At 41.0% G+C, this 14123-nt stretch overlaps 1 protein-coding gene across 1 annotated transcript in view; it reads right to left on the reverse strand.

The window, feature by feature from the left end:
* Positions 1 to 1250: 1250 nt before the first annotated feature.
* The window catches only part of si:cabz01083838.1 (macrophage mannose receptor 1), a 36369-nt gene continuing 23496 nt past the window's right edge, over positions 1251 to 14123 (reverse strand). The window contains exons 4-5 of the mRNA XM_051891045.1: positions 10761 to 10846; positions 1251 to 1730 (exon numbers count right to left, since the gene is read on the reverse strand). Coding sequence (XP_051747005.1) covers positions 1638 to 1730; positions 10761 to 10846 — 179 coding nt within the window. The 3' untranslated portion in view covers positions 1251 to 1637. The remainder of the gene's footprint in view (positions 1731 to 10760; positions 10847 to 14123) is intronic.

Consider the following 14123-nt stretch of genomic DNA (forward strand, 5'->3'; position numbering starts at 1 on the left):
TGTTTTCAGACATAATTCATTTGGATACATATTTAGATATTATTAATGACTACTTTTTGTCAAAGGTGATTTTTTTTTTGTTTTTTTAAATGTTGATTTGAAGTGTCAGCTTTTGCCTTGTCAAATCTGGATGCAGTTAAAACTGCGGATTAATTCAGTAATGAAACACCAGTTGCTCGGAGACCCACAACAGAGCTGCATTTAACTCCGCTTTTAGACATACACTGGCAAATATTCCTAAGCACTTCCCCTCGGGGTAATCTCCGCCGCCATTTTAAGGTGCGTCCATTTTAAGTGGACGAGGGAAGTTTATTTGGACAGACCCTCAACCCCTCGATTTTGATTGAGGAAGTGAGTCTACTCATATGTATACTTCAGGCAGCTCCGTAGACCACAATGCAACATGATTGTGACATCACAACAGCAACTTGCAATGCTTGCACTTAATTTACCCAAACTTGCACTTAATTTAGTGATCAAAGGGTTAGAGCGTACCATGTAAACCCACTGCAAGGGTTCTGCCAGTACAGAACATGATTTTACCAAATCTTTGTTGATCCTGAAATAACATTCCAAACAATCAGATTTTAAGGGACAAGTTTACTGTTTATATCAAGTTTAGGCTTACAACCAGGGTTCAGTGCTTCTACATCAGTGTTATTTCACCTATCATTTCCCTTTAATTTTAGGAATAACTAGGTTTAGGTGTATGGGTATGGATATGGTTAGGAATAAATTTTCGGACAAGAATGTTGTTCCAGGATCAACAAAATATGTTGACCCAGGAATGCATCTAACTTGACAAAAATCAAGATGTGTGAAATGGATACTGTGCTTGAACTGTGAAGAACTTTTAGTCAAAAAGATTCTAAAGATTTGGTCTTCTGCGGCACTTCAAAAAAGTTACACTCTTCATTAAAAAGAACTAAATTAACTTTTGTCAGGAGGCCTAAAGTACATTGTTATATATGTGTTTCTTTGTGTGTAGTATGCATACATATCTACAAAGGGACTTGGTATTAAAGATGCTTTATTGATTTATGCATTTTTATTTGATTTATTTATGCATACAGATATCTTGAACAACATTACTAGCCATTTTATTAGAACAGATAATTAAGAAAAAATTAAACATTTTTTCTTATTTTTTATTAATATATCTGTACAGTAAATTTTCAAACTAAAAAGTGTTTTGTTACTAGCATATCAAAGTGATTTTTATTAGGGAACAGAATGACAAAGAAAGAAAAACAGATCAAAGAAAAACAAATCAAAGCTGTACTGAAATTAAACTTAAATTGAGTAATTAAAATAAAAGTGATTAAGCCATATCTTAAGATTGATGAAAGAGTTTATAATATATCATTATCATACACCAATATACGTTTTATGTGTACTGCAGAGTTCACAGAATTATAACATTTTTAATATGTACTAAAACAGTGTCAATCCTTCAGAGAACACAGCTGGAGTCAAAGTGAGCCAGGACCACCTCTATTGCCCCCTCAAACTAAGTACACTCGAGGAGAGTGTTTTATCATGTGTTTAAAATTAAAGAGAGAAGAAAGTCCATAATTTCTTGCAAATCCCAATAAATTGATAAATCAACTTACAATTGTATAACTTGTATTTTGTTTTCAAGCAGGTGAAAACACATTTCCATTTGGCTGAACTCTCCATGCCACTCTTGTTTCCTTTTCTAGCCCCCATTCCTTCAGCTTCTGCTTTATCTAAAGAACAGAATTGGTCTTTTATTATGGAGTACTGCTGGTAGTCACACTCTCTCTGCCTGTTCTAAGAGGAACTGGCATTTTCCACATAACAGGGCTTGAAATCTTTAAAGGTACACTATGTAATTTTTGGCGCTCTAGCGGTTAATAAACGAAACTGCATATGTCTTGCGGAAGAACACTGAGCAGGAGCTACTTCTCTTTGTTTATGCATATGACAAGTCAAGCAGGTACTGGGCTACTCCACAGCATTTGGCAGCCCGCTTGGTCTAAAATAGTCAGAACATAAACACTTGTTACGTATATACCATAATGATTCAGGATAAGACAAAAACACAGTTTCGAAGATGGATTAATGTTGTACTCGCTCATTATATACATTTTGTAAATTTCGAACAATAAAGTTACATAGTGCACCTTCAATAAAACTTTATTATTATTGTTTTTTTTTGTTTTTGTTTTTTTTAACAAATTGTCATTAAATGAAGCTGCTTAACCTTCAAAAAAAGTTATTACATTTTGCTAAATGTATTAAGGTATTATTTTGGTAACACTTTACAATAAGGGTGCACTAATATGCATTGATTCATGCTTAACTAAGCTATTCAATAATGATTGCTGCATCAGCAAGAGAGCTTGGTGCCATCTTGTCTTGGAACCCTTATTTCCATCTTGCGAACTTTTCCATCTTTGCTTGGAAAGACCTGCTTAATAATTCCCATTGGCCATTCATTTCTTTTGGCTTGGCTATCTTTGAGTCAAGTCAAGTCACCTTTATTTATATAGCGCTTTTTACAATGCAGATTGTGTCAAAGCAGCTTTACAGTGATAACTGGTATATAATTTTGGCTGCACAGCAGCTCTTAAAGAAAATGGTGTCATTGTCCATCTTAAGTAAATTCAGTATTGATTCATTCGGTTGTAAGAATCAATAGTTTTTAATTTAGTTAATTTATCTATATCAGCACTGGAGCGAACAGTGATGTCATCATCCAGCTCAGTTCAGTTCGCATACAATGGTGTCAATGCAGGCAGATCAAAACACTGTTGGATATCAAATGTCAAGTGTTCCCAAAAAAGCAAGCCAAAGGCGACAGCAGCAAGGAACCCAAACTCCAACAGGTGACATCAGGTGGCAAACAGGTGTTAAAATGGAGAAAAAAAACCTTGGGAGAAACCAGGCTCAGTCGGGGGGCCAGTTCTCCTCTGGCGAACAGCGAACAGTGCTTTATTATGATTCAGGCAGCTATCATAAGTCCGATTGGGATCGCAACAGTCAAAGTATTTATTCCAGTTCCATCCAGTTGAGGATCTTATTCATCATGCCGGTATGGACGGTTTGTTGAAGAACTGTGCCACTGGCTGTCGTGTCGATGAGGCCTTCACAGTGGATGATCTAGTTGACTCAATCTCTGCTGACACTTCAGGGCTGCGTTGTGGTCGTGTCAAGGCACAGGTCCTCGATCTCACCTGGATACGGCCCGGATCCGGCTGACTACAGTAAACCTCGGGATAAGGCGCACAATGCTGCTTGAACCGACATTGGGTTGGTCAGATTGCCACTTCCTACATGTCTGTAGTAAAAACAGATACTGTTTCCTCCATCTATCCCAGAATATGTTAACTAGATGTTGGACTTGTCACCACTGACACTGGAAAAGATCCTTGGTTCCTAAATCAATAGCAGGAGTGACAGGGGTGCACAGTTTCTGTGTCAGGATAATGGAAGGTGTGAGGAGAAACAGGTTATTTGGATCAGTAGACACCTAGGCCTGTACATATCCGGTCTGAACCCTAACCCTAAGTTATCTACTGAATTTGGAGTTGGACACAAAGTTATTGGCAAAGGACACAGTGAAATATGATGATATTCACAAGCCTCTTGCCCCCAATGATCCAAAGACCGGCTGCATGGATAGCTCCTTTAGTGAGCAAGCGTCCTTGATGCTGGGATTGTTGGTAATAATGCCTTACCATTAAGGATCCAACATGGTGCTTGCCAGGAACGATCAAGGGGTTCCTTTCATCCTGATCCAGTTTCAGAACGTGGGGCCCAAAAGCCATGGGCTGTTTGCAAGGCACACTGTGGGAATGGACCCTGTGGCCATATCTGCTGCTTTTTGTTCAGTGCATACATAATACTACTGTTCAGCTAACTAGATCTGCTTATCCTTAAGATCTGTTGACATAAACATAGAAGCGTTTGATCTGATTTTGTATATATGCCAATACCACCTTGCTGTCAGTAAAGAAAGTGTCAATGTCAATCTCAAATGAGATGAGATCAACCGATTCCACTGCCAAGACTGTGGCGCTCAGTTCCAGCCTGGGGATAGTATGTTCAGGAAGTGGAGCAAGTTTTACTTTACCCATAACAAAGCTTGTGCGATTGTTTCCTTGGGCATAAGAGAGCTTTACTTAAAGTAAGCAACGGCAGCAACAGCTTTAGTGGAAGCTTCTGAAATCATGTACAATTCTCTGCATGCAGCCTCTGAGGGTGACCATTCTGAGTAGGTTCTAGGTATTTGAAGATGTCTTAGCTCCTGCAGAGAATTGTGCCATGTGTCCCATACCTCTTCCATTTTTTGAGGCAGTGGAGAGTCCCAATCAGTGTACCCCTATCTTAAGTCTTGCAGAATAAATTTGTCTTGGACGGTTATTTGAGCTGAGAACAATAATGGGTCAAAAAGACTATTGATGGTTGACAAGACTCCTTGACATGTGAAGAGCGTGTCTGGTGACGGGCTATTTCCAAAGACATGTACCTTCAGTGTAAATTCAGCGGTTTTCCCGCGGAATAGGGCTACTTTTACACTGTTGCCGTGGGTTGTTTTTCATGTCCGCGGGTTGAAGTGACCCCAAATAACACGATATTTAGCCCCTGCAATGTGAATTTTACCAGGGGAACCCTGCCAAAAACGTGGATTTTACTCCCCGGAATGGATTTTTACTGTGGCACCAACCCTGAAACACGATTGGGCTAGTTTTGAGTAGCAATTGGGCAGGTTTATTGTGAAAACCTGGCAACCCTGTTTACCTTCATATGATACACCACAATGTCCTTGTTGAGGTCATAAAAATCTCAGAAAGTTCCTGTCTTCTTCTCTAACAAGAAAACATCTGTTGGATGACTGCAGTTATGATGACTGATTCTTTGCAAAACCGAATGAGCATACCCAAGAGAAAAGGGCCTGTTAACGGCACATCGTTAAGGGAGACGCCATTGCATTGGGCATTATAATCAAATAACACCTGGATTTGTCCAGGTTTCTTTGGATGATATTCACCAAAGATGGGGTGATACCACCATTCCTCTTCTCCTTTGAGAGGTGGAGCTACCGCTGTGTACCTGTTCTGAAAGATCTTCTTCATAAAGGAAACAAAGTGTTCTCTCATCTGTGGTTTCCTCTCAAAGTAGCGCAAGAGTGATGAGAGTTATTTCATCACTTGCACCCTATTGTAAGGAAGATGCTGTCTTGGATTTTTAAATGGAAGTAGAGCTACCCAACTGTTGATTTCAATTTTCTTAAACCCTTTTTCAATATATCCAGAAAGTAGTCATCTTCCATGGACAGAGCCACTTTATAATCATCTTTTGTGCGTACAAACACTGTGTCACACAAATGGTCTGATTTGTAATTTTTCTGCTGCAACATGGTATATGGGGACCACTGTCCTTCACCTGCAGGACATTAGGAGAGTGAAGGCTATCCATTATCCAGAGTCTTGGTGTAAAGTGCGCTAACCGAAATTGGCTTATAGACATTTTCTAGGCAGACATTGCCTACAATAACACATCCCAGGTTAAGTTTTTGTGCGAATGGTAAGTCATGTGGGCCATTGATTAGTTTACGCACTTTATGCACTCTGAGAACATCCTGTCCAAGAAGATGTGAGCATTTGGATCGAGTTCCAGGATGAGATGTGTCACTGATTTAAGATGGGAATAGTGGAGAGCAGCAGAAGGTGAAGGAATCTCTGATCGGTTATCTGGAATCTCATTACACTCGATCAGGGGTGCGTTTACCAAAGGCAACTATGGTCACAAGTTCTGTGGTAACCAACAGAGTTCAACGGAACTTGTGACCATAGTTGGCTAACAATGCTTTTGGGAAATGCACCCCAGATCTGGAAGTGGAAGGCTGGTATGTCCATCCATGGATTCAATTTGAAAACCACTGCCTCATCTTCCTGTTGTATCAATAATACCTGCACTGGTCTTCAGCGATTATGGCAAACTAGGGCTTTGGATGGCAAACATATCAAACAACTCAGAACAAGACACTGATCTGTTACTTTAATCATCAATTACATTTGAGGCAGATTCCATTTTGTTTCAGGAATGCTCTTCAAAAGACTTTTCTTGAAAGACGTGGCACTTTCTGAAGAGGATGTGCCTTTTTATTTATGGGACACTTTAATTATTATTAACTTTGACAATTACTGTAACAGAACAAACATAAATGGGGAATGATTCCCTCAGTGCACAGAAGCTGTGTTTTGGTTCACACGACCACAACGTTGTGGTTATAGCAGGGTGTGCAAGTCAGACCCCTCATATTAAATTAGACTGTTCATTCTTCCTTTCCACCACATTTTGTGTTGACAACATTCTAATTGTGCATTTCAAATGACATTTTCTTTTGCTCATGCTCTGTGCAACAGTGCCCTCAGGGCATAAGAGATGTGCCTTGGTTCTTACAGCATGGTTACAACAGGGTGTTCCCCTCATGGTGTATGCTGGGCCCCTCAAGTTGAGTCAGACAGGTCTCCCCTGCTGTTTAACCACTTGTAGCAGGCAGGGCACAGAATGAATCTATGCTCTTCAAATTTCACATGCTGACTGCAGATGTAGATATTCTCCGATCTGCACAGTCAGTTAATCATATTGCCTTGTATGGGTCTCAGTGCTCACTTCATGAACCATCTCTCATCCCTATGGCTTCAGCCATTAAACGTCTGATGCCTTTATCAGCTCATTTGACAGTGGGGTGACTTCTATCAAATATGTCTTCTTAGGTTCTTCAAACCTTAGAGAAAGATATGCAATCCAATTACAGCTGACATGCTCCCCACAATGGTCGGTTGCTGGATGGTGGTTTATGCCCAGTCATGAGATCTGCATTATTCTGAACTGCACTCTGGAACACAGGAAGTTTCTCAGGTTTGCTTCTGGGGGCAAAGCTTACCAATTCTAGGTTCTTCCATTTGGCCTGGCCTTAGCACCTCATACCTTCACTAAGTGCATGGATGCTGCTCTGGCTCCATTACGACTCCAGGGCATATTTGTCTTGAATTACCTTGACGACCAGGTGCTTTTAGTTCAATCTGAGCATTTGGTGTCTCAGCACTGATACCTTGCTTCAGACAATCATGACACCTGGAGGGTGTTCCCTCTTAATTTTGCTCTCAAGTTGTGGTGTTGCAGCCTTTTTTCTTCCACCCTTTGAGTGACAGGAGGCTGAGGGACACAGGAGACAGACTTTGTGCTGTGAGGATGTGACATATTTACATATGTCGACAGCAGTGGAATATGATGACTAGTAATTACTACTTCTAAATTCTGAGCAAAAAAAAAAAAAAAAAAAGAAGGTTTTCATTATTGGACCAAAAACCTCTGCACGTAATAACCTAGGATGCTGTCTAACTCTCTATGGATGTTCTGTCAAATCTACATCGTCAGTTAAGAACTTGGGTGTGGTATTTGATATTTGATTTCTAACATTTGTAAAACTGCATTTTTCCATCTCAAGAATATATTTAAATTATGACATATGCTTTCACTGTCAAATGCAGAAGAGTTAATTCATGCATTCATGACCTTAAGACTAGATTATTGTAATGCTTTGCTGGGTGGTTGCCATGTAGGCTTAATAAACAAACTCCAGCTGGTCCAAATTGCAGCAAGTAGAGTTCTTCCTTAAACCAGGAAGTATGATAATTAGCCCGGTTCTTTCATTGCATTGGCTCCCTATTAAACACTGCATACATTTTAAAATGTTGCTGATTACTTATGAAGCCTTGAATGGTTTAGCTCTCAGTACTTGAGCAAACTCCCATCACATTACAGTCCTTCACATCCACTGCAGTCTCAAAATTCCTGCCAGTTGATAATACCTAGAATGTCAAAAGATCCTTTTCCTATTTAGGATCCAGATCCTTATCCTGTAGCCAGCCGTAGTCAGCCGAATCCAGTCCGTATCCAGACCAGATGGTGGACCAACACCTAGAGACGACCATAACAGCCCTGGACAGACCATGAGAACTAGACAACCCCTGAGACAGACCCCCTGTGAAGACTCCATCAACTCAGTGAAGACCATGAGAGCCAGACAAGTCCTCCCTTCCTACCAAATGCTGGCATAATGTATCCCAATCTCAAGCAGAATGAACTGAATGAAATATTCTGAACGATACCAATCAACAATATGACTTATGATGCAGCCTGGAATCATCAAACCATGTTTGATCGTTGGCCAGAGGAGGACTGGTCCCCTGACTGAGCCTGGTTTCTCCCAAGGTTTTTTTCTCCATTCTGTCACCTGTGGAGATTAGGTCCCTTGCCACTGTCACCTTTTGGTTTGCTTAGATGAATACACTTAATATTCTGCAATATTATTGATTTGACTGCATTGACACTATTGGGTGAGAATTGAACCGAGCTGGATAAAGACATCACTGCTTTCTCCAGAGCTGCTTTATAGATTAATTGAAATCATTCCATAATTGATGAAATTTACAGTTATTGAACTGAAATGAATCAACACTGAACTGATTTCACCTGAATAATGATTTTTAGAGCTGCTTGCAGCAGAATTGAAGTCTGTTTGCATCATTGAATCATTATTTTTCTGTTTATCACTGTAAAGCTGCTTTGAAACAATCCGCATTGTATAAATAAAGGTGACTTGAGTTGACTTGACTCAAATAATTAAGATCAGCTGTTTGTTTGTTTTGGCGGTTTTCTGCTACGAAACAAAGGATATCACATTGGGTGAATGATGCTATATCTTTTGCTTATGAGGTACGTGGGTTAACTTTGCTTCTTTGCATTCAAGCTCACTCTACTAGAAGTTTTGCTTCTTCTCAGGCATTATATAAGGGTGTGTCTTTGGAGGACATTTGTGTAACAGCAGACTGGGTTGCACACTTTTGTTAGATTCTATTGGTCTGTGCATTTGTTTACAGGCTAATAAAAAATAGTTGACCTGAAGAACATGTACTTCCATGTCTCAATACTCCCTTGTCACAGGCCGTTCCTACACTTTGTGTTCGAGGGTCAGGCATATCAGTACAAAGTCCTGACCTTGGGGCTGTCCCTGAGAGAACATGGTGTTTGCATCCTCAACTATCTCGATGACTGGCTCATACTAGCACAGTCCTGAGATCAGTTATGTGAACACAGAGACTTGGTGCTCAGTCACCTCAGCTAGTTGGGTCTTCGGGTCAACTGGGAAAAGAGCAAACTCTTGCCAGTGCAGAGGATCTCTTTTCTCAGTATGGAGTTAGATTCCATCGAACAGACAGCATGCCTCACAGAGGAACGTGCCTGGTCGGTGCTGAACTGCTTGAACACATTCAAAGGCAGGATAGCGGTCCCACTGAAATTCTTTCAGAGGCCCCTGGGGCATATGGCAGCCGCAGCGGCAGTAACACCGCTCGGTTTGCTTCATATGAGACCACTTCAGCACTGGCTTCACGGCCGAGTCCCGAGATGGGTGTGGCAGCACGGCATTCACCGGATAGAAATCACACTGGCCTGTCGCCAAACCTTTAGCCCGTGGTTGGACCCTTTTTTTCTGTGGGCCGGAGTACCCCTGGAACAAGTGTCCAGGCATGCTGTGGTATTCATGGATGCCTCTGCCACCAGCTGGGGTGCCACGTACAGCGGAGATGCAGTCTCAGAGGTTTGGACGGGACCCCATCTGCTTCGACGAAACGTGTATAGAGTTCAGGCTGGGCGACGCCCACTTGGTACTGAGACCCCAGCCTTGCTATGTGCCCAAGGTTCCTACCACTCCTTTCAAAGATCAGGTAGTGAACGTGCAAGCGCTGCCCCCGGAGGAGGCAGACCCAGCCCAAGCTTTGCTATGTCTCGTCTGTGCATTATGAATGTACGTGGACTGCACACAAAGCTTCAGGACCTCAGACCAGCTCTTTGTCTGTTACGGATGCCACCAGAAGAGAAAGGCTGTCTCCAAGCATAGGATGGCCCTCTGGATAGTGGATGCCATCGACTTGGCTTACCAAGCATAAGGCGTGCCCTGTCCGCTTAGGCTCGACCAGGAGTGTTGCGTCCTCCTTTGTGCTGACACTAGGCACCTCGCTGACAGATATTTGTAGACCTGCTAGCTCTCCTATCTACGGGTGGGCCCAGCTGTCTTACGCAGGGCACTGGAAGGCGGCAGCACCTGTGGCGTTTTGGTAGGGATCCCAATTCATCGGTCATCCGACGTGACGTTGAGAGTGACCGCATGAAAGGGAACGTCTTGGTTATGTATGTAACCCTCACGTCACGTCCCGTCGCCACAGCTGCTGTGCCACTGGTGGGGTGCCGGGTGCCAACTTCGGCTTGGCTCCTCAGCGAAAACCTGATATGCACTTGCACCTGCTGCTCAGGTGCGAGGCAGAGCAGCTGAATACATATGTTTTAGTTACACTCGAAGTAGATTGGTCTCTGTAGCGAGATCCCAATTCATCAGTCATCCGACGTGACGTCTCCGTTCCCTCCTTCAGGGAAAGAGGGTTACATACGTAACAAGACGATTTTTGGACTGTTGGATAAAGGAGGTGAAGACCCCTGACATAGGACAGGCCACACCATTCGCTGATAATTTAAAGGAGAAGATATAGGTATTTAATGTGTTTTAAACTAGTTATTTTTCATGACTGGCTAATTTTATGTTGGATAGTAACCTGGGATGTGTGCCACTAATGCTTCATGGCACACTAAATTGTAAAATATTTGTGAAATTACAGAAACTACATATTCTCCATTATCTGTTTCAGCTCAAATTGTTTAATACTTACCCACTGTAAGGTAACGTTCTTCAGTATAGGGTCATTTAGATTCTGAGCACTTTTCACCTTCACTCTCACAATCTGTTTCTTTGTACCTGTTAGGATATAACAAACATAATATAAGGATATATATATACACTGTGTATATATATATATATATATATACAGTGGGTATGGAATGTATTCAGACCCCCTTAAATTTTTCACTCTTTGTTATATTGCAGCCATTTGCTAAAATCATTTAAGTTCATTTTTTTTTCCTCATTAATGTACACACAGCACCCCATATTGACAGAAAAACAGAATTGTTGACATTTTTGTAGATTTATAAAAAAAGAAAAACTGAAATATCACATGGTCCTAAGTATTCAGACCCTTTGCTGTGACACTCATATATTTAACTCAGGTGCTGTCCATTTCTTCTGATCATCCTTGAGATGGTTCTACACCTTCATTTGAGTCCAGCTGTGTTTGATTATACTGATTGGACTTGATTAGGAAAGCCACACACCCGTCTATATAAGACCTTACAGCTCACAGTGCATGTCAGAGCAAATAAGAATCATGAGGTCAAAGGAACTGCCTGAAGAGCTCAGAGACAGAATTGTGGCAAGGCACAGATCTGGCCAAGGTTACAAAAAAATTTCGGCTGCACTTAAGGTTCCTAAGAGCACAGTGGCCTCCATAATCCTTAAATGGAAGACGTTTGGGACGACCAGAACCCTTCCTAGAGCTGGCCGTCCGGCCAAACTGAGCTATCGGGGGAGAAGAGCCTTGGTGAGAGAGGTAAAGAAGAACCCAAAGATCACTGTGGCTGAGCTCCAGAGATGCAGTCGGGAGATGGGAGAAAGCTGTAGAAAGTCAACCATCACTGCAGCCCTCCACCAGTCGGGGCTTTATGGCAGAGTGGCCCGACGGAAGCCTCTCCTCAGTGCAAGACACATGAAAGCCCGCATGGAGGACTCCAAGATGGTGAGAAATAAGATTCTCTGGTCTGATGAGACCAAGATAGAACTTTTTGGCCTTAATTCTAAGCGGTATGTGTGGAGAAAACCAGGCACTGCTCATCACCTGTCCAATACAGTCCCAACAGTGAAGCATGGTGGTGGCAGCATCATGCTGTGGGGATGTTTTTCAGCTGCAGGGACAGGACGACTGGTTGCAATCGAAGGAAAGATGAATGCGGCCAAGTACAGGGATATCCTGGACGAAAACCTTCTCCAGAGTGCTCAGGACCTCAGACTGGGCCGAAGGTTTACCTTCCAACAAGACAATGACCCTAAGCACACAGCTAAAATAATGAAGGAGTGGCTTCACAACAACTCCGTGACTGTTCTTGAATGGCCCAGCCAGAGCCCTGACTCAAACCCAATTGAGCATCTCTGGAGAGACCTAAAAATGGCTGTCCACCAACGTTTAACATCCAACCTGACAGAACTGGAGAGGATCTGCAAAGAGGAATGGCAGAGGATCCCCAAATCCAGGTGTGAAAAACTTATTGCATCTTTCCCAAAAAGACTCATGGCTGTATTAGATCAAAAGGGTGCTTCTACTAAATACTGAGCAAAGGGTCTGAATACTTAGGACCATGTGATATTTCAGTTTTTCTTTTTTAATAAATCTGCAAAAATGTCAACAATTCTGTGTTTTTCTGTCAATATGGGGTGCTGTGTGTACATTAATGAGGAAAAAAAAATGAACTTAAATGATTTTAGCAAATGGCTTCAATATAACAAAGAGTGAAAAATTTAAGGGGGTCTGAATACTTTCCGTACCCACTGTATATATATATATATATATATATATATATATATATATATATATATATATATATATATATACACACACACACATACTGTATCTATATATACACACACACACACACACACATATATATATATATATATCAAGTCAAGTGATTACCATTTTTAATCTAGTTCAGTGGTTCTCAACAAGGGGGACGTGGAGAGATCGGAAGTGGGGCGCAAATTGTTTTCAAGAATAATACAGACAGGGCATCATTTGGGTACTCTGTGTATTTTATTGTTTTTCGAGTAGAATGTACATAAATGGGGAAAAAACCTGCTCTACATTAGAGGTGTGCGATATCAGGATTTTTGATTGATTAAAATGTCTCCAAGATGTGCTTTTGAAGAAATATCGTAGTATCATGCTACAGCACACATTCTATCAGTTGCAGTTCTGGCGCCTCCGTCCCAATACTGTACAACACGACGAACATTCACATCACATGTTAGCGCAACGGTAGAGTTACACTCACGGGACACTGCACTTATTCACAATTACGAAATTGTTTGCATGTGCTTTAAAGCCTTGCCGGTTAAACATTTCATTCGTGTGCTGTTCTGACATGCAATTTTTCTGAGCGCCTGCATCCGAAGCGCACACGCCTGTCAAACAGCGCCTGATTACTGGACTTGTTATCTTTTGCGTCTGAATATCCTAATACTTTCAAATACACACAAGGTTTACATAAACACAGTTGGTTATGTCTAAAGTGAAATTAAACAGAAAATCAGATGTATAGTTGCTATATAGATGCATGCAGGTCTTAAAGTGACAGCAGCCTGCCGCTTGTCCTTAAAGGGACAGTTCACCCAAAAATGAAAATGCTGTCATTATTTACTCACTCTCATGTTTTTCCAAACCTGTATTAAATTCTGTTTTGTGCTGAACACTTGAGAGAGTAAATGATGACAGAATTTTCATTTTGGGGGGAACTATCCCTTAAATGTTAATAAAACAACAAAAGATAAAATCACTCACTGCTCTTCTTAATTAAGAACTTTATTACAGTTGCTTTAATAAGCTTTAAGAAGAATATATAATTTATACAGTGAAGTCTAGTGTTTTATTTTTATATTGGTTTATTCAATTTCTTACATGAATGCTACTGTTAAATATACCTACTGTAGCTGAAAAAATAAAGCACTGTTTATTTCATTTGTATATTATGTTGTGTATATGTAATGTGTATCTTTGTTCTTATTTTTTAATAACAAAGATTTTTATCTTCACCCACTTTGACCTAAATGCCTGTCATTCTTTTTTATCATATTTTGTTACCTTGTAAGGCAAATAGTAAAACCAACATGAAAAAAATCATGATATTTTAGTCATATCACCCACCCCTACCTGTCTGTAGTTTTATAAAATTCATAAAAGTTATAGTCTATCTATCTATCTATCTATCTATCAAAAACAGGTTAAAGATTAAGTGAGGTGAAATGAGGTGAGGGGAGGTGGGGGGTGCATGTCACATGATAGAGGAGGTTTGGGGGGGCTTCAGGTCCAAAAGGTTGAGAACCTTTGATCTAGTTAGTTAATCTAATTAATCCCAAAATTATCGCA

This window comes from Ctenopharyngodon idella, chromosome 4, assembly GCF_019924925.1.
Source record: "Ctenopharyngodon idella isolate HZGC_01 chromosome 4, HZGC01, whole genome shotgun sequence".
Lineage (NCBI taxonomy): Eukaryota > Metazoa > Chordata > Actinopteri > Cypriniformes > Xenocyprididae > Ctenopharyngodon > Ctenopharyngodon idella.